Source organism: Larimichthys crocea, chromosome XIII, assembly GCF_000972845.2.
Source record: "Larimichthys crocea isolate SSNF chromosome XIII, L_crocea_2.0, whole genome shotgun sequence".
In the NCBI taxonomy this organism is placed as follows: Eukaryota; Metazoa; Chordata; class Actinopteri; family Sciaenidae; genus Larimichthys; species Larimichthys crocea.
Genome location: NC_040023.1, coordinates 30,656,380 through 30,678,048, shown reverse-complemented (window position 1 = coordinate 30,678,048; position 21,669 = coordinate 30,656,380). Strand labels below are relative to the sequence as shown.

Genomic DNA, 21,669 nt, shown 5'->3' with positions numbered 1-21,669 from the left:
CCCCTTTAATTCAGATTTTATACACGAATATACTCGTGTTTTCTTTGATTGTAGTGTTCCATATATTTCTATATGGCAGTCAACTTTCGTACCCTTCTTTTAAATCAGCAGACAAAAAAAAGAAGTGGCCGAGATCAGCTCATTGTCTCCAAATCTGTATTAGAGACGGGGATAAGCAACCGTGTGACAGCGAATGGCCAAGAGTGTGCAGGTATTCGTTCCAACCAAACAGTACACAGGGTGATTTCACTGATTAGCATGCCTTCTAGCTGACAGAAGGAACTAATTAGTGTAATCACCTGCTGTACCACAGCACATGGTTTCCCACTGCAGCTTTAAAACGAAGCAACTTTGTTTCTCCCTGAAATAGTGCTAGCTAAGTTGATTACAGCGTCTAATGACCTTGATAGTGTGATGAGTGGGCCTGCGTGCATTCATGGCTTTTAGCATACTGCTGGAATTTTAACACTGCACTTGACTTCCAGAGATGTGATCCCACCTTCACATATCCTCATTAGGAATCCTTTGCTGATCATTACTGCCTTAAGTGCCTTTAATTGATAGTCATCTCTCACAGATGACTTTCCTATTATTTGCTGACTAGCCCGAGCACTTGTTGGCCTTACAATTTCCCACTTTCACACCTTTCACCCCTGACTAGATTGCACTGTGATGCCTTGAAACAAATTGCTTACCGCCGCTTGGTAAGTATCTCCCATTCTACTGCATGATAGTGCTGCAGCACCTACAGTGGCAGGGCATCTGTTTTACTATTTAAAAATGATTTCTCCATAATGCAGCGTATGATGCCTCTGATGGTGCGCATCATTTTGAAGGTGAGTCAAAGTAGATGATATTTTGGGGTTGGTCCCATCAACAGAGCACCGCGGAGTGAGTGACAGATGACACTAGGTGACTGCTACTGTCACAGCCTTCATTACTTTTTTTTCTTTCTTTTCGTTATTAACCTCTCACTGACCGCAATCATCCATCTTTATCAATCGTCGCCGTCATCTACATCATCTGTTGCTGTGGTTTCCTTCCATCTTCCTATAAATCTCTGCCTATGCTGTCCTGTAATCTTCACATAAGTGACATAAATCGTTTTGCAGCCATACAATACACGTCACTCTTATATCTTTCTCTTTATATGCGCGTGTGATATATGAAAAGTCTTTTTTTATCGCTAAAAGCAAACTCCTTCAAACTCACCATTAGCAACTGTCAATGTGAAAGATTTGCTTTGATTGATGAGACGGGCATCTTCAATAGCCAAACTCATGTTGTGCTGTAACTGGTGACGTTTTAAATAAAGCGCACGTCCTTTTGATTCACTTAGTATTGAATGCTAATACATTAATTACAGTATTTAGTATTTTTCTGAGCATGTGTTTTAAGAGAGAGATGAAGTAATAGGCTACATTTGTTCCTAATGGATACAGGAGACTTTGCCTAAATGTAAGCATGAAGAACTAAACTGCTGCTCCAAGAAATCAGCAATTAGTTTAAGCGACATTTCTGAATCAATGCAGAGTTGGTCAATTGTCGATTCTTGATACAATAAATGTGAGTATTTATAACTCCATATCCTTAAAAAATCCTAAAGAAATATTCAAAATCTCATCGGGACATATCTGCAGTATGTTTTATCTGTTCACGAATGAACGAAAAGACATCTAGAGCCAGCTCTTCTTCTTCTTCTTCTACAGCAGCAAGAATTTGGCAGCCAGCGTCTGACCTCCAGGCACGCTAACAGGCTAACGATACGCTAATGTGTCCCATTACGCCCGATTTGCCAGGAGGGGATTCTTTTTGTTGAGCATCATGCTGCTGGTGGATTTCAGATGGGCACTGTATAATGATGCGCGCCTTTCTTCCTGGCTCATAAAAGATACAAGAAGTAGTCCTGCTGAGAGTCATTAGGAGGGCCATTTACACTGCGCTTTTCTTATTCACACACTTTTTTCCCGTGGTCTTTGAAGAGAGCCACAAGGGCCACGCAGACATCCTGAAAATGAAACGTGAGCCGCCACTCGGGCTGAAAGTACTTCTTGTGAAAGAGTACACGAACAGCTGTTCAGTCCGTGCCATTATCACCAAAATTAGCGTTTGAGGTTAATGCCTTTCGAAGTAACCAGATAAATAAATAATGAAAGTGCCCGCAAACAAACACACACAGACAAAAAGCAGAAAAAATCTAATTGTGGACCGGCATTGAGAGGGAGAAACATTTGCGACTTGGCTTGCATTTGCAGAGCATGAAACACAAATTAGCCTGGTGTGATGCAAGCGAGTGGGGAAAATCACATACCATTCTCTGCATCCTCTCTATGGCCTTACATTACCATTCCATCCACAAATTGAATCCAAGGCTAATTTGAATTGCACCACTGTATAACCTCTTATTTATTCATTGCTTTTCCCTCCCCTACATACTATTAAATCTAATATTTCTTTTTCTAGTACAGCAGCAGCCACACACTGAACACCAGAGTGATTCCATGCTTCCCAGTACGTGCTTCCCAATGAATAGAAAAAGTCAGATGGAAATCTGCTGCATGGTTAATAACTCCATCATTTTCCTATCGGATGTTATTTTGCAATCATTTTCCATCACACAGATGATGCTGTAGAGGTACTTGATTCTTGGCCTGTGGCTCTAAAATATCTACAGAGAATAAATCCTCTACCACAGTACACATGATCTGATATTCATTTATTGCATTCACAATATAAATAGTGATATAATACGTTTTCTTGGGAATGGATGAACAAATTGCTAATCGATAGACTAACCAGACAGAAATGTCATCGTCTGATCCAGAAAATGAAATACCTGGAATAAAAATACTAAATCACAAAGATCCAATGTTGTCATAAAATAGTCTTGTTCACTTATTCATTTACCCAAAAAAATATAAATAGTATGACAAATTTATATTGTCTGAGGCTATGCATCATTACATTGACAGTTTGGATGCATTTTTTTTTTTTTGCATTAAAAATGGCGTGCTATCTATTATTATGTTGACTATTGTTTAGGCCGTCATCTTCAAATTAAATTTCCAACAAGATGAGTTACCACTCGTGCTGAACAGTCGCCTGAGTCAAAACCATTAATTGTAATAATTGAATCTTTCTATTGTACATGACATCAATCTCTGTATTCAAAATCGTATGTAAAAGATGTTTTGGGGATACATGGAGGAATTGCATCAAGGTAAAAAATGGATTGACTTATATTTTAAGAAAGTATGTGGCCAAAATATGTTATTAATTCAAAATTAATACCATATTTGAAGATTCTGTTGAACCACAGCATTGGTGAGCAGCCCTGTGCAGTCCTTCACTGATGGGTAATTACTCCATTACAGTGATACATCTAAAATCTGTCCACTGTTTACTCTGTGCATGCCCTCTTACATTAGGCTGTCTGCTATGCTTGACAAGAAAATTATGAAAGAGGCTGGGCCAGGCAGCACTGAGGTGTGTGTATGTGTGTGTGTATGTAAGAAAGAGAGAGTGAGAGAGAGAGCGAGTGTGCGTTTGGTGATGGTATTAAATGGGGCTGTGATATTTGCCACTACAGAACCAATCAAGTTCTTATAATGGATGACTTGTCTCATATTCATCCTTGCCTGAGAATATAGCCTGGAAAACACTAACGTCTTATCTGAGTGAGGGTGTGTTTGTGTATGTGCAAAGATGAATGGAGCAGAGGGATGGGTACTAGACATGCCGATACTGTGTGCGAAGTGTGTAAGTTTCACTTTCCATCGACACACTCTATGATCAATGCTGATCATGAACTTTTTCAATTAAACACTGTCAAAGAGCATGACAACCATGAGGTGATATGAGATGTGTAATGCATACCCCTTTGTTAATTAAGCAGAAACTAGAGTGAAGAACAGTATCACTTTCCTCTTATATTTGAGCAAACTTTGCACTGATTACATTTGGAGATACATTGACAACTCTCTGGCAGAAATTTAATTGAAGGTCATTTCTCAAAATTGTGTGCTCAGTGGAGACGTGCTGGCTGAAACAGTGAGTGTAATTACACTTTAATAATAGATACGTTCAAGTGATAATGTTGACACTCTGCTGGGTAGCCTATGCTCAGAATGACAAAGCACCAGGAGGGTTTAAACTGAAAGAGGCAGAAAGCAGGACTCAGAAAGATGTTGAATCACAACAAGTTAATAACCGTAACCACAGCACTGACTTCCTGCACTGAGAGTGCAGAAAACTAATGGATTCCATATTCTCCTGACCTGAAATGAAGCCTCTGGACAAGTTAATCACAATGCCCACATGCCAACAGCAACCCCTATTGATTCCCACTTTCCTTGTAGCTCCAGAGACTTTCTGAAATTAAAATATTGTCTAGGAAACACTAGGTAGGGCAATACTGTGAGTACATCAACTCTGACCTTTTGCATTGGAAGGGGGCAAAGCTATAATGCACAGGATCACTGCCAGACACGGCTTTGCTGTTCAACATTCATGTGGCTTAATGCCTGGAGATGAGGTCAGCCAAGTGGGTTTGCAGCCAAGAGGTCACTGATGTAGCCTGAAGGAGTTCTTATCTCACTCACAAAACCTACAATGCCCTTGAGCAAGGCAGCTAACTAAAGGTGGATAAGTGAATAGGGTAAATAATTGAACTGGCAGATATGAAGTTTTCTATACTCGTCTGTCTAAATGTGCAACCGAGGCCATATATAATTAAAAAGGCAGTATTTTGCATATGTTTCCATAATATGAACAATGGACAATCAAAATTCTTGTTTCTTTTCCATAATATGAACAATGGACAATCAAAATTCTTGTTTCTATATAGTTTTTAAAGGTTTTTCCATTTTTTTATCGCTCCAAAAATCATAACATACTGTCAACAACCATAAAAAGAAATCAATTTCCAACATTGCTTTTAGGAATAACAATTATATAAGTTAGGCTATGAATTATATATAATCAAAACCTTTTGAGAAAACTGCTGTTAAAGGTATGCATTGTAAAATTCCATATCCAATTTTACACTAGTAAATACAGTACAGGTGAATAAGGTTAAAATATGAATTAATAGATATAACCAAGAAACGTCCCCTTTAGAGTACTTACATCAAGACAATTTTGTGTTGTTATGTTTTAATAGGCAACAGAGGCATTATCTAATGCTATTTTTTTGTGAAATTAGGAGAAATCTACAGACACAAATGGGCAAAGTGACGACAATTTAACACCTAAATGTGCTGAGCATTGTTTTTCCACTAGTTTGAAAGAAGACACAGAGGAAATTACTGCAAAGTGTTTTTTGGTTTCAAGGACACAGATGTATTTTACTGAAAAACAGTGAACATAAACATAACCATGTGTGTTTACAAGTAAACTTGACAGGCTACTGTCTAAACTGGGCTGCAGCATACAGTAAAGCATATTTCAGAGACAAAGCTTTTAATGGCATTATATTGTTCAGCATTATGTTCCTACCTGGTTCTGTGATACCAGTGTGCACAAATGAATGTTTCTGTTTTAAACACTGGATCAGCGATACCATTATTTGGCCTTTGATTTTCAGTCACATTTAGATGCTCCAGTTAAGTGATTTGAGCACACAGCACTGACAGACTGTGTCACAATACCGATTTTTCTGAGAAAGAATACAGAATTAGCCTGCATGTCTTCCCAGGCACAAGCATGCTCACAGGCACCCAGCTACAGCTTGTCAACAAAATGACATGCCTTACTTTGAACTGAGGTTAGTGTATTTGTCTCCAGCAGTGACACATTACCAGGAAGGTATGAAGCTTTTCACAGTGTTACATATTATGAAATGAAAGAGGAAATTCACTGAGGGTGGACATTGGATTTAGGAATTCACATTATTTTCCTGCCATGCTGAGAATACTGTGTATTCACAGTACAATATACAATAGGTTAGACAAAAATGTCAAACATGTCAAAAGCTAGGAAACCTCTTACTGTGCTTATCACTTCCAGTTATTATTGAGTCCTGATTTTTCTGGAATTGTATTTGAGCCATAAAAGAAACCAAAATATGATAAGACAGCCTTTATTTTGAGCAGGAACTGACACTTATCTTGACCAAATGTCTACTAATACCCATCAACATTCAGGCAACATTTCTAGAGAAAGCAGACTTAATGTTTTCGCATCTGCTGTGCTCAGAGCTGTAATGAGGTCTGATGCAGTTGAGCATATGTTAATGCAAACACAATACTTCCAGTCACAGCTTCTTGTAGCCTGTCTTGTAGTCATCATTCACATTGATGACTGAGGCTACAACTCTTAAGTTTGTATAAAATGCATCCACATTTGTGGGAATGAAACCTGATTTGTTGAGGTGAATGAGACAGACGACACTTATTGCAGTTGGCATGAGAACATAAAACCAACACCTCTTGGCATTCTGACATCCCACTATCAATTACTGACTTTGCTGACAACAAAAGTAAGATGTTTCAGTTGTCAAAAGATTTAATCCGGATCATCAGGTGCCACAAATGTGTGCTCTGATGCTTACCCTGCCAATTAAATAGCACACACAATGTTCAAATGTGTCACACGATGAGGTTGGTACAAAAAGGGCAACAAACAATCAAACAGAAAGATGATCCCAATGCATCTTGGCCATGACCTTAATCATTTGACAAATACAATTAAATATGTCCACAGCCAGTTTGCGCAAAAATGCAATAGAATCACTTGTTGTATCTTAATTATCTTTCTGTTGTGCACAGATACAAACACAGATACCCAACAAAAGCTGATATAAACCAACATGTCACTTTTAGCCCGGTTAGAGCACTCTTCAGGGACCCTTGACAAAGCCAATATTTTCTCTGAGGCTTCCCTTTTGACGCACCACAAACATGTTGACTCATTTCCTGACTGAACAAATGTGTAATGTTACGATGAGCTACTCATCTGCTACAGGCTTCTACTTCTTATGTAAATGCTTGTGTTGAATATGATGGTGGATTTACTTTGAATACAAGTCTCCTTCGGCACTGTAAAGTCTATCACGCTGTACAAGGCTGACACTGAGTCCTATTTCATTCTCGAGAGCTGTGCCACTATAATCTCTATCAAAGAAACACAAAGAAAAGTCTGGTAAACATGTAGCAGGTGAAACCACTGAAACTATAATGGATGAATGTAGCAAATGTGTCAAAACAGATGAAAGATTATACAAAGCCAGAGCAAAACTGAGCCAACGAAGACCATGCTTTTACTTCTGGCTTAAGGGAAATAAGAATAAAGGGAAGAAAATGCATCAGCAAACACCAGTGAGTGATTTTATCCAAAGCTTGACAACAGAAAAAAGGCTATTTGGTGAGTAAAAGGTCTGAACATGAATACGCCTGTGGCTACAGTCACCACTTTGGTAGAAAATAAGATAAAAGCTGACATGCAGTTAAATACAATTGCACACATCACAAGCAGCGGTCAAGTTATTTTCATCTTTTACATTTTAAGTTTTTCCCCATATGTGCTGTGTGTTCCTTGAACACACAGAGTGACTTCTAGGAGCCAAATCTGCAGAGAGATGTCATTTCATGTGTCTTGGTTGAGTGAAAAGCAGCTGCTGAGTTGAGTAACTGGAGGTCATTTCAACTGTCAACTGTCTGGTGGGTAGAAAAGACATGGTGGACGTGCTGAGCCTTTCACCAGAGGCAAAAATATTTAACTTGTGCCCCCTGCTGTACTCCCTGTACGTAACATGACTTTGGTGGTCTGGAACAGCTCCAACTCCACCGTCAAGTTTGGTGATGACACAATAGTGATGGGCTTTATCACCAATGATGACAATGCCTACCTGGAAGAGGTGGCAGGGCCTTCTTACTGACGGTCAGTCAAACCAGGGAGCTGGTTGTGGATTGTTGGTGAACTTCACACCGCTGAGAATCCACAAGACACTTGTGGACTCTCAGGTAGAAAAAGGTAACACTATGTTTCCTAAAGATCCTCTATTCTCATGCTGTGGAAAGCATTGTAACAGGGGGCATTACGGACCGGTATGGTAACTGCTCTGCTCAGGACCATAAAGCCCTAAAGAAAGTGGTTTACTCAGCCAAGCACACCATCGGATCTTCACTTCCCACTCTGCGGACACAGTGCCCCAGCAGTAGAAAACTCCAGCTTCAGGCAAACACCCCTGTAGCCAAAAGTTCAACACAAAGAGACTCGGGGAGATTTTCTTCCCTCAGGCTATCAGGTTGGTGATCCCTGCCCTCCGACTTCTGTATATCTTCAGCCTTGTCTATCATGATCTCCTGTGAATCCTTTGCTCTGCCCTGCACGTCTGTATATTGGCACTTAGTATATCTACTATGCATTTAACATGTTTACATGTGTTATTATTTCATGTTGATTTTTTTTATCTGTCCTTTAGCACAGCCTTAAGTTTGTGCATGTGACAAATAAAGCTTTGAATCCTTGAATTTATTTCAGGTCCTAACCCACAGTTGCCCAGTGCAGGACCCAGAGACTCACTTCAAAGTAATGTCAGCCAGTGCATTACAGATTGATCGTCACTGCATGGGCACAAGTCTCAACTTTAAGAAATTCAAGTGTCACCAGAGGCTCATGCCAGCACATAAAAATAATTAATACAGTTTAAGATTTGATGAGTTCCACACCTCGGGCAGTTCACCCACATAAGCTATATGAATCAATAACCCAGGCCAGAACCCTCAGACTTCTCAGTTCTGACTGCTTTAACTTTCAATCATGTCTACCAACTCAATGATTATAAATGCCATGATGGCAATTCTTTTCCAATTGCCTTACTAAAAAAGACATTATACCGTGACCATTTGCAGCTGCTGGAGCTGGCAGAGAGAGAGGAAGAATGAAGACGCACTCCATGACATTAATGTTGTCCTGCATTTCTGCAGCTGCCAGTTCAGGTCAACCTAGCATCCATACAATTCAAAATGCACTGACCAGGATCTATGATGCACAATTTTGTTATTTTTACTTAATTAGGTTTTCCATTCCTTGTGCAGTATATTCTGAATGATGTATAATTTTTAGGGAGAGATGTCATTAAAATGTCTCAAATAGCATTAACATGTTGTCACCTGTTAGTAATTTGAATCTTCTGGATGTATGACATTTCTGTGACATTTCCTTTTCGTGTGTACATTTCAAGTACAATTTGAAAAAGCAACAGGAAAAGTTGAGCACTGCATGGCTCGTTCACTGACACAAAGATGATGTGGCAGCATACCGGTCACTAAAGCAGAATAGGGGACAATTATGAAGCACTGTGCAATCAAGGGGGTCCCTGACAGGCTGAGCGGGGTCTGATGAGCCAGTGTGTCACTCCGGAGCTCCAGGGCTCCACAGCTAATCAACCACCAAGGAGGGGCTTTAGGGGTGCGATCACTCAAGCCCTCCATCACCACGCTAGGGGGAAGGCAATCACCAGCCCATTTCCATGCACTGTTATTCCCACACCCCAGCTCCCATCTTCGACTCTCAAATCAAGGTGCACATATGACCAGGGAAGCACTGGATGGAGGCAAAGGTGGCTGGTGGGTGCAATCAAAAAAGAGACAAAAGAAAAGAAAAAGAAAGAAAAAACTTTCAGTTACGCAAGAGGTTTATTCAAGCCATTTAATATCTAAAGAAAATCATAAATGGATTGGAAACATGAGGGGAACAGATTGAATGAGGCTCAGTTGCTTTCCAACCAGCAGCTCATAAGATCCCTGTGATTGGGCTTGCAAATTGAAATGTAAGTCTTGTAATACAGTGCGTTGAGGAGACAGAAGGGGTATGGGTCAAGAAGGTGAGAGAAGGGAGTTCTCATTTTACCCTGGCAAGGGATTAACACAATGAGCATATGTTAGCAGAGTCACATCTGGTAAGTCTGGTAAGAAAGGATGAAGAGCAAGTGAATGAAACCCAAACAAAAGCTTATCTTTTCCCCTCTTAAAAGAACACGACTTCAACTAAATGGTTACTTCTTTTTTTTCAAGGGTAGGACGATGGGTAATAGGAAAAGGAGAAAGGAAAAAGGCAAGAGGTGGCTCCCTTTCTGACCCGTATAATGTGAAACCGAAAATGAATTAATAAACAAAAAAGGCAAAAGTCTTACAGTCTGACACTTTGGTAGTGCTTAGACTTCACAATTGCACCACAGCATGTAATAGGAGGCAGTATCTCCTCCTGTCCTCTGTTTTAAGTTTGGCAGTGGCTGGAGGAGGCACCCTACTCTAATGGGCTCCACTCAGAAAGCAACACACACCAGGCTCATCTCGTACTGTCCTCTAAGACATAGGCAGAATATTATCATATCATCATTACAGACGTGGAATACAAAAAATGGAAATTCATTTCATAAATCAAGCTGTTCCAGATTGAGGAAAAAAAAAATCATCCCTTTTTAAAGTCATCCATCCTTCTTGTGTGGTTTCAGTCTCAGATTTTACACCATGCTGGGTACAAAGGACATGTGCACATCTAACAAAGGAGAATGCTAAATTCTTACAATATGATGCACTCTGTTGAGGCGTTCCTTTGTGTTGGATACTGTATTAAATGTACTGAAATTAGGGTTACAATTGATTTACATATTCATTTATTTTGCCCAGAAACTAATACTTATTTTTTTATATTTCTCTAATAATCATTTGGTCCATGAAATCTTCTGCTATCTTCAAATACTGTAACAGGTTATTTTCTATAGATTTTAAAAGATTTTAAATATTGATCAATTATAATTGTTGCCATTAAACTTTATGTGGACTAATCCATTAATCAGCTAACTGTTTCATATCTTAATTTCATTCTGAATCGGTTATTTCATGTATAAAATGTTAAATTAAATGTACAGTGTCAGCTGTTAGATGCATAGTAACCAAAAGAGAAGAATGTATTCAATGATATGAATGAGGAGAGCAATGAACTTTTGGGTATTTTTACTGGATGTCCAGCATTTTCTGTTAAATGACTGATCAATTAATTGACTAATCATTTCAGGCCCATTTTAAATTGCTTCATTAAGAGATTGCTCTTTTTTATTCTGCGTATGGTAGCCTGTGTTCTCCATACAGTAGGAAGGGTAATTACCCCTCTGGCAGACAGGCGATCCATATGCGAACAGTGCAGAGGGAGGCTGAGCAGGACATTAACTGAGCATTAATTCAGTGATGCCAGCGTGATGCCAATTATTTTAAATGTGGTCAATGTTCTGATGGTTATAAATTTCTCCAAGCACCAATCAAGCTAACAAAAGCTCCTTGGTGTAAATGGAAAATACCCTCAACAAGGCAACTCCAGAGTAAAATAGTGAACCGTAATGTGATTGTTTAAACAAAACCAAATGAAGAGGACATCTGTGTAGACTTAAATCCGAGGTAAAGCAATTAGAGACCATGTTACCACTTACATACAGTTTGTGACATTTATAATCAACCTTTCAAGCCATTTACAATATTGGCATTTATAAACTGTGTTGCACTCCAAATTGTCTTAATAGATTTCTAAGTCTAGACATGTAATTACAGCACAGACCTATTTTCCCTTTTTCTTTGTTTTGACTCAAAAGACATTTTTATATTTTTTGTTTCACCTCAAATTAAGAGATGAGGCTCAGGTTTTTGCAGTTACCCCACCCCTCACACACACACACACACACACACACACACACACACCATCACATTTCACCATCAAAATACTGTAAATGAATGTGTTTTTAAGGACCCTCAATGATATCTAATGCTAATGTTTCATGGGATTTGTGACTAAAATGGCAGACAAGGAGGGACACGCATTGTTTGCTTTACCATTGAAAATAATCAGCCTAATACACTGCAGATGTCTCATTAAATTTGCATACGATTATTGCAGCGTTACTTCAGTTGATCCTTTTCATCAAACCAGATAATACTTGCTGATTGCAGATTATTTTGGCGCAGGCAAATTTCATGGTATTATTTTCACTCTTGGTGAAAAGCAATTAGGAGCATAGCTCGCAGTTTTGCCTGATATTATCCAGAAATTAGCCAGCTTTCACAGAATTAATTCTCCTATTTCTCTGGACGAGTAAAAGCACAAGCCTGGGGTTAAGGAGTCTGGGTCTGTTGCATGTAAAGTTTTGGGCTGTGAACTTTGATCAGCTAACATAATAAGAACTAAAGAGGGCAAGGAAAAGGGGGACAGCGGCAGATTTTGTTTTGTAATGTCCGGAAAACATATATACTCCATATATACCATACAATCAACTTATAAATTCCCAAATAATGAGAAAGATGATGACACTTTTAAGAAAAGGTTTCAATTGTAGGTGGTCAATGTCAGAAATAACAGCAACACACAAGACTGATCACTGAAAGAAGGGGGAAAAAAAACACTTGAGGCTGAAGGTGAAGAACCAGAAGCACTTGAGACTGGAAAACACGATTCAGGAACAAAACAATCAGAAGCCTAATTTTTCATTAACTCTCCGGGATAGAGAATTGATTTAACAAAAAACAAACCAAAAAAAAAAAAGAAGCAGACTAATCACACGCTATAATCTCCACCAATCACATACGTGAGCTTTGGTTACCATGACAGCCATCATCTGCAAGGGTAAAAACATGCAAGACACTTAGTTACTACCTTTATCTGGCTTTATATTTGAGGCCCTAATTCATACAAGCATCACTAATAGCTTTATTAAAAACTGCACTGCCAGCCTCAAACCGCCCACAATCTCTCCTCCTCCTCCTCCTCCTCCTCCTCCTCTGCCCCTCCTCTTTCTACTGCCCTGTCAATGCTAATCTCTGTCTTGTTCCATATATCTGAAGCTGGCCACATGCAGACAAGCTGTCTTCAGATGAGTCACGGGGGAACATTTTGCGGTTAACCACACTGCTCTCCGGGGGCAACCTGGACAGTAGATCGGCAGCCAGTAAAACATTCGCTGAGACAGGAGAGACCATCCCATACTGTCTTCCCTGCACACAGTGCGAGTGCTGAGTGGAATCTTCTGGGTATTGGCTGTGTTAACTAAATTGACATTGGCTTTCAACCTCCTGGCTATCCATCAGTGGAGAGATGAGCACATGCGCTAGGGTAACCCCCTGAATCGCATGCACTTCCTGCGGCCGCGTTCGCATTCGTTACTGCCGGGATGAAAAAGAAAGGGGGGAAAAAATAAAAAAAGATGCGTGAGGCAGGATGTGGAGGAAAACATCTCTGTTTCCCCCCCGTGATATTTTTGGTGATAGCCATTCATTTGTAGTGGTTTTGGCCTGAAGAGGTTTGTCTTATCTGTTCCTTCTCTTTCTCTCTGGGGGGAAAATAGAGGGTGAGTCTTCTCTGGACTACTCCCTCACAGTTGATTAGTTACTCCTGCTCTACCCCTACGCTCCAGGGAGTCTGTGCCAGCTCCCCTTATACATCCCCTTGTCATGCACACACTAACACTTTCTCTTTTCCTCTCTTTCCTGAATACATACTCACGCACACACACACACACACACACACATCTCCCTACAGTCATGGAACAGCAATTTGAGGGAATCACACAAGCAAGACCTGACATTTATAACAATGAGAGCTTGATTAAAAGGGCAGGATGAAACAGTGTCACCCTCCATTCATTGTCCTTAGCCCAAGTTAAATAGGATTTAAACCTGTGCATTGCAGCTGATACCTCCGCTGTCAATTCCTGATTGCTCTAAAGCAGTGAGAAGAAAAGGTCTTGTTATTGTAATGCATGTGCGTAACAGTATGTAACTGAGGTGTCAGAGGTGACCAAGTTTACACGGAGCGTCTGGGAATAGATAAGGACGTCTCTAACGCATGGAGGGGAAAGCAGAGCTAATGCTGCTCTGGTGAATGCCGTGGTGTTTGAAAGGCGCAGGAATAAAGCTTAGTTTTATCTGGCTTTGGGGCAACACACAAAAGGCGCCAGCATTGCAACGTGGCGGGTTTTAAAATTGGGATCAAAAGGTTCAAGCTAATTAACAAGCTAAATAAGAGTCCCCTAGCTTCATCTATGTAACCACCCTTGCTCTTTCTCCATCTCTTCTGCTGCAGTACTTGTGTGTGTGCGGTTTGCCAACATTATTCAGTGTGTCTGGGGAAAAAAAGTGAAGACAAATTGTGCTCCATGCTGAAATGTAAAAAATAATCACCAAATTACCTCCAACAAGATCATTCTAATTAACTATGTTATATTGCTACCATGACCCCGAACGAGAAATGCCCCGTGATCAAGCGTTCTTCCTCGAACTGTTTTCATGTTATTCGACTTTTCCAGCAGAGCCCCGAGGAGAGCTGAGATGGGAGAGTCAAATGGAAAGGACAAGGGCACATAATAAAGACAAATGGCTAGAGCATGAAATTTGATTCATTGCCTTGGTACAGAAACATTCACAGGGAAATAGCCAACATTGACATGCCATGAATTTCAAAACACTGTCAAATCTAAAAAAGCACACGTCCTGCCATAATGACATTAAGTCCCTCAGGGGGCTGCAGGGGGAACTCAGGCAGATTGTAGGCCGAATCAATCAGGCTGCTGTTTCTGATGGACGTCCCCACATTGAGCTAGATATTTAAAGGTTTGCTTCACCCATATTACTTTTTTTTTTTTTTTTAAACCTCGAATGGTCATGCATGAAAGTCATGCAGATCACACTGGAACACCAAACAATCTCAAGGTGTTTGACACTCTTGTGGCCTTTGAGAAGAACCTTACTTGTTGCTGTTTTTTTTGTTTTTTTTTACTTCTGGGCTTTTAATTTAGTTTCCTAGATTCCTTCCTTTCCTCTCCTTTTCATTTTAATCAGGTTTTTCACCATTGATTTTATGTCTGCATCGCTAATGCCATTTTTTTATTGTTTTTGTCTCACTGTTTTCTCATAATTTTTTTTGTGTGTGTGAGTGTGAATAATATAAATAAATATATTATTATCTGTCTTCCTCCATACCCGAATACAAAGGACGCAAAGGGAATTTTATTCCTGGTGCCCAAAGTATTTGTGTGTCTTTTCAGACTATTTTCATTGCAACTGGTTGCCACCAAAGAAAAAGTCCTTGTGAAACTGTTTAATGTGTGTTATGTCGAGTAAAATGAAATCCCCAAACTAAAGCACATGAAACCAAACCAAGCTGATCTGCATTGGTCTATAGCATTAATTTGGATAAAGCTCATGTTCTATCCCCAAATGGTTACAAATGACAACCAATGAAAAATGCAAAATAACATCAAGCATCTATATAACAGCAAAGGGCTTCCCTCATTTCTTTGAATGGAAATATATATATATTTATAACCACAAGAAACTCAGCACCTTTTTTTTTAATAGGCATCAGAAGCATATGCCTGCAGCAGACCTTTCACTGCAGAGCACCCACTTTGTAGTACGATATGAAAACACCATCTGGCGTGTTAGCAGTGGCTAGGCTAAGCTGGGGCTAGATAGGACCCTGCTGTGTGACAGGATTATCTTACCGGTTGGTAGATCCGCTCTATTAGCCCCTAGTGGCTTGGATTACTGGATTGATCATTATTATGTGTGACTAAAACAAGGAGCTAAGTACCTGCACTTGCCTTGACGCAGTCAAAGTCTTGTTAGTGTTAGTGATCAGACACATTACGAGCACATTTCAGAGCATTACACCTCGTCTGAGACGCAAACACGCACAATTTGTTAAATACGTGTCGACTGGCTTTACCGACTGGAGTTCGTGCTTCGGAAAAAAAAAGACAGACTATTGTATGAGCACGCCTGGAGCACACGTTTGTTTGTGGAAGTAGAACGTTCCTTTCTAATGTGTCTAAACAGGATCACAGGCGAGTACAGAAGACAGCACGTTCAGAGACGGGGCCCCTCTGCTCAACAAAACGAACATCTGCCGTTTCTCATCAGCGAGATTGAAGCTAATGACGAGCTGCGAGTGTGCTGACAGAGAGAATAGAATTGGATTGTGTACAAGAGGCCCATTGAGACCAGACATATGTTTTGGAAAATGTTGGATGGAATATGGCATTTTATATAGTGTGTCCGTCTGTGTGTGTGTGTGTGTGTGTGTGTGTGTGCGTGCAAGCCGAGATACAGATGCATGAGAGAGAGAGGGAGAGGCAGAAAATAGACCTCTGCTATTTCTTCTGCAATTCATTTATCCATCCATGTTTATACAAGTGGATGAAGGAGGGGTGTGTTAGTGCAGGTAAAACAACCGTTGTGTTCCTCGTCTCTTCAATCTCTGCTTTTGCTAACAGATAATGGAATTACACATCAAAGAGGCTTCTCCCCGTATCCAATTCTTCAGTGACCTCTACCAGCCTTTGTTCATATTCACCACGACAACTCCCCGGACCCAAAACTTCTACCAGCATGCTTCTCCCTGCTTCCTCTCTCTCTCTGTCTAGGGAGAGATTAAATTTAGATGAAAATGAAATATTCATTTGCACTCAGCAACTGATGGCAGTCTTAATTTGATGCAACATCACCCCTCATTGTTCATCGCCAAAAAAACACTTTTTTTTTTTAAAACGTCCTCTTCTTCCCTCTCTTTGCCAGCTTTGCCGTCCTCTTGTGGGTAATTCTCAATACAAGCAGCCCTTTGGGGGTTTGACTTTGTTAAAAGTAGAATTGCCAAGTACTATTACAGCTTTTTTTTTTTGCAGGTCTCTTGAAATACGTCTGAGTCATTTCAGATGAGACATTTGCACAAACCCCCGACGAGGAGGATCTCGGGGAGAATGCACTATCTGTAGCTCACTAGAAGAGTTAATCACATTTTTAAAAAACTTCTCAGTTTTACTCTGCTGTTGGTGTGAGGATAAAGACCAAGCCTCTGAAGTGGCTCTCTGTTTGCAGACTTCAACCAAAGTAGTGACCACGAAACCTTATGAAGCTTATGAGTGGCCACACACTGCATACAGCTTGGAGTGCTGAACATTTGTCAGCTCACATTTATATGTTCAGTCTGTTTCACACACAATAATTAAGTCTGCAGCCATGGCTGCCCAAAGCATTTTGAGGGAGGCTGAATGAAAAATGCATGTGACCAGGTGTTGTAGGAGCAGAGCGACGAGCTAAGGAAATGAAATCAACATGAAATCATGGGGGAGATTGATTAACTGGCACTGATTAAGTGCTTTAAGTATTAGGTAGATAAAGTAATTGATTATTCAATAAATCCCTGTCTGGCAGTGAATAACCTCAGTGGAAGAGAAAGGAGACAACGGATGATGAATTTGTTTCATGAATCCACAGATGAAGGAGAAATAATCTATTACTGTATACTTTAACAATAAATGCATGTATGAATACATTTTCACCTGATCAAATTTTTACAAATTTTGGGCAATTTCTATCTGATCGATAGAAAGAAGAAGAAATCAACGTATGTAGGGACTGTGATGAATTGTGCAGATACTGTACACTGCTGCTCACTGAGGCTGTGGAACAAAACACAAAAAGAGGGAGCCACCATATTCAATGAAATAATCAGTGTCCTGCTTTCAATATGCGTCTGATTTCCATGTTTGTAAACACAGAAATTATCACCAGACACATGCTATGTTCTGAGAGAAAAATCACATCCACCACCCCTCCAGCACTTTCATCTTTATTACAACAACACTGCATTATCAACTGAAATGGCTCCTAGATGAGATGAGAGGTTCCAAAACATGTCAGGGTAGGGGGGCGGGGGGGAGAAAAAAATTACGAAAGGCAGGCGGAGGGAGACTAAAGAGAAGCACAGCGGGTAAGAGGACAAATACAGGAGGAGTAGTCTTTTATTCCCTCCAACAAATAGAAGCTGCAGAATGAGACGGAGAGACCATCTGGCCTCAACTTAGAGCAATGCACTGTAAAAGCACTAAAATCAATGGCAACAACTCCACCTTGGATGCCCACCATTACCCAGATGGCGTACTTGGAGAACTGCACAGGCCACCTAACCAGGAGCAGACACAGCACAGACAGAGAGAGCGCCATGCTCAAATACCACCGCCTACCTCCATGATTCTCACTGGTTTGTTTGTGTTAGTAACCAGTGCTGAGGAGCAACGTTGGCCACCGTGCACTGATTATAAGAGAGCCCTCTGTTGGTTTTATAGCAGGGTGGCTGTGACACCGAGGACACACACTTGCACACCAAGTACCAAATTACTAAAAAAAAAAAAAGATGGGGTGGGGGCAAAAACGTTCTCTACACATCCACTCAGAAAAGCGCTCAACCGACATCCTCTCATAGAGAATACTATGGCGTGTCTTATAAACACACACATATTGCATATTTTATGTGCACACCCTGGAGCTTAACCACTATTAAAACAAAACGAAATTTTGCCAAATGCAATTTTATCGCGCGTTATCACGTACTCGGTGTTATTTTCACACAGGCCTATATTTTTACGTGGACTAAATAAAATGGATGCGCACACATGGCCGTTGTACATAAAAGCTGAAGAGCTTCAAAAGATCATATGAAGATGTGAGCCTTTTGATTTCTCTCTCTCTCTCTCCCTCTCTCTCTCCCTCTCTCTCTCTCTCTCTCTCTCTCTCTCTCTGTCTCTCTCTCTTGGCATTGAAGCAAATTCAGCAACCTTCTCTTGCATGTCCCTCTTCTCAGCTTGTCAAAATACAATCTCAGAAACACACACACACAAAAAAAAATACCCCAAAACTGCTCCTGCACTGCAAGCAATGATAGATTCTATAAAAAGCAATAGTGCGGCTGTAGCACATTTCAAGGTAAATTTGTCTCAGCACTTTTGACATTTTTAAAAAAAAAACAAAGCCTGTCAAGTCTATTTCAGGTCTTCATTTGAGTTGCTGCCACACTGAAAAAAAAAATAATATATATATAAAATGAAAAAATGTCCCTTTGACCAAACGATTTCAGTTCAGATCAGGAGAAAGAGAGCTTTCAGAATTCCTGCGGTTTCTAAGTCATCTCCAAAGTCCATACACAGCAATGTCAGAGAAGTCTTCAGAGTGCAGCAGTCCATCACAGGGACGTCCTGGGCCTGCAGGACAGCTGCATGTGATGCTCAGCGCTCAACATCGTCCTACAGTCTTGTACTTTAGTCTTTTTGGAATGCATATTAAATAAACACCATGCACTGGTGGTTATAAAGTCTAAGAACTTTAATTTGCATTCAGATGGCCACCCACTGAGAGCCTGACATAAATTATGTGTTACAAAATCAGAGTATGTGTGAGTGTTGGTGCTTTGCAGACATGTCATGCAAGAGACAACTGGTTCTGAGAAAGGCCATTTGCGTCTGTTATAGTAGTGGAGAAAATAGAATATGCAATTTTCTAACATTAATCCACTTTCAGCCATCATTAATACCTCGAAGACAAAAAAAAAAAAATCCCCATGCCATTAAGATGCTCTCACTCCCTGCCTGGACTCTCTGCTGTTGTTAATGTGGGCCAATGCCATTTTGAGTAATTGTCCTGCATGGCACTCCGCCAAATGTCAAAAACGATTTGCCTCGTGACAAAACCCGTATTGATCTTCATTCTGTTCCTGTCTCTTGGCGGCGCAAAATGTTTCATCGCATCGCCAGCCTCCGAATGACAATTCTCACATTGTTCCTCGGTGAGAGATTGGAAAGAAGAAGAAGAAAAAAAAAAAAACAAGACAACGCCAGCACAGACTCTGCTTCTTCTTTTTTTTTATGTGTTACATGTGTGAAAGATCAGGAGAAAGGCAACTTTGAACAGCTTTTCGTTTTCTGTGCATGCACTTTCTTTTATTACCATAGAAGATTAGATCAAACTTCCCTGCATTGAAGTGCAAAATTGTTTGAAACTTTCGGATGGTGTATTTCTTAATTTGATTCAATGGCTTTTTTTTATTATTATTATTTAAAAGACTGCCCTGAGCTTAAAAACTTCCTTCCAGAAGGCATGGCAATCAGCCTGAATTTAGCTGGTGACTCAACATGCTTGCTGCAGAAAATGGAACAGACAAAAGCAGAAGTGCACAGAGGTCACACTAACCCACAATGTTTTAGTTGCATGGTCTCAAAGTGGAGAAGGCATCCTAAATTTTGACAGTGTGCAATGAAGCACTGCTCTCTCTTGTTGCTGACTGGTTAAGTGAAACTGAGAATTCACACACTATACCCCAATGAGGCGAAAATGAAAGGGGCTGCTCGTTTACTTCCCCCCCTCCCCAAAATAACCCTAACCGCTGCCGCTGCGAGCGCACGGATGGTGACCCGCACTGGTCACAATAAATGAGCTGGATAAGGAGCAACTTTCAAGGTTATAATGCAAACGTGTGTGTGTGTGCGTACGTGCGTGATTAAATGTAAATGTGGATAACTTACCTATTCGAATGACATGAGGCATCCCGTAAGAGTAGTGAATCCAAAAGAGACATGCAATCAGCGATGTCCAGTATTCCCAAATCGCACTCCGGGGAGACAGCCAAGTATTTCGCATGGTTGTAAAGTCGCGGGATCCACTTTTTAAAATTCCAAAGACGACTCAGAATTGCTCATCAAAACTGAATTCGACGGAGCATATATGGATTTTGGTGTCTGCGACAAATTTGCGCTCATTGTACTTGGTGCAACATTCTCTCAGGTTTTTTTTCCTCTCTCTCTCTCTCTGTCTTTTTCTCTCTCTCTGTTACTCACAAGTCTGAGATCGGCTCGATCGGGATGAAACCCCTTCAGTCCCTCACAGGCGGATCAGTGATACACGTGCGAACGCAGGCTCCTTACAATTAGCCTGCAGGAGTCTCTGTATCCCCTCCTACCGCCGATGCTATCTGTCTACTGGCAAGTACCACGGCAACAGCCGAGCCTGACTCTCCGCACCGCTGTGGAGGAGGAGAACTGCGCCTGCGGAACTTTGGGTCGCCTCGAACGATTCAGTCGCCCCGAAAAGACAAAACAAAGAAAAGCGTTGACACGATGAGTGCTGAGGAATTTGAAGATATTCAGAAAAAAGAAAAAAACCCGCTTCTTGCAGTTTAATCACTCCAGTCCTACATTCCGGTCATGAAAACTGTTCAAATAACACAGAGATACTTTGTGAAGGTGGAAAAAGCCGCTCCGCGACGCTCCTCTCCAGTTGCGCACGCTGATGGCTGATGTTTATTGAAGAACGTCCAAATGTGTTCAAAAAGGGCTCTTTGTCACACAGTGTTCATTAAAACAAACCCTTCTAGTTTGTGCTGGATGGAAAGGTAGTGCTGAAAGCCGTGCATCTGCGTGCGTCTGACGACCCTCCTTTCACGGTGCCACTAGAGGCACGCGTCGTTACGCATACTTGTCAACTATGTCCAAGAAGTATTTAATGGAGGTGAGAGGGATCCGAATAATGAGCCGGTTCTCTACTTTTCCAGTTGTTGTGTACATTATGTTATGCATTAATTTATATCATGAGATTATTTTTATTGTGTGTGTGTGTGTGTGTGTGTGTGTGTGTGTGTGTGTGTTCTCAGAAATGTTAGAGGGGACATTTTCTTTCTTATTTACTGAAGTGAGCCGGGAATTACAGTTTCTTTCTTTGCCACAAGCAAAAAAAAAAGCAAAAAAAAAAGATGGACAACCTCCGACTGCCTACAGTATTGTGAATGATATGAATTATTTGCACGAGGAAAATAAGTGTCAGCTGAGAATTGGGCCATTGACAAAGCATGCTTCTTATC

General features: G+C 40.6%; 1 protein-coding gene across 1 annotated transcript in view; it reads right to left on the bottom strand.

Moving 5' to 3' along the window:
• Positions 1-21,261, bottom strand: part of grik3 (glutamate ionotropic receptor kainate type subunit 3) — an 83,699-nt gene extending 62,438 nt beyond the window's left edge. The window contains exon 1 of the mRNA XM_010731656.3: positions 20,339-21,261. Within this exon, the coding sequence (XP_010729958.1) occupies positions 20,339-20,453 (115 nt within the window). The 5' untranslated portion in view covers positions 20,454-21,261. The remainder of the gene's footprint in view (positions 1-20,338) is intronic.
• Between the last annotated feature and the right edge of the window lie 408 nt (positions 21,262-21,669).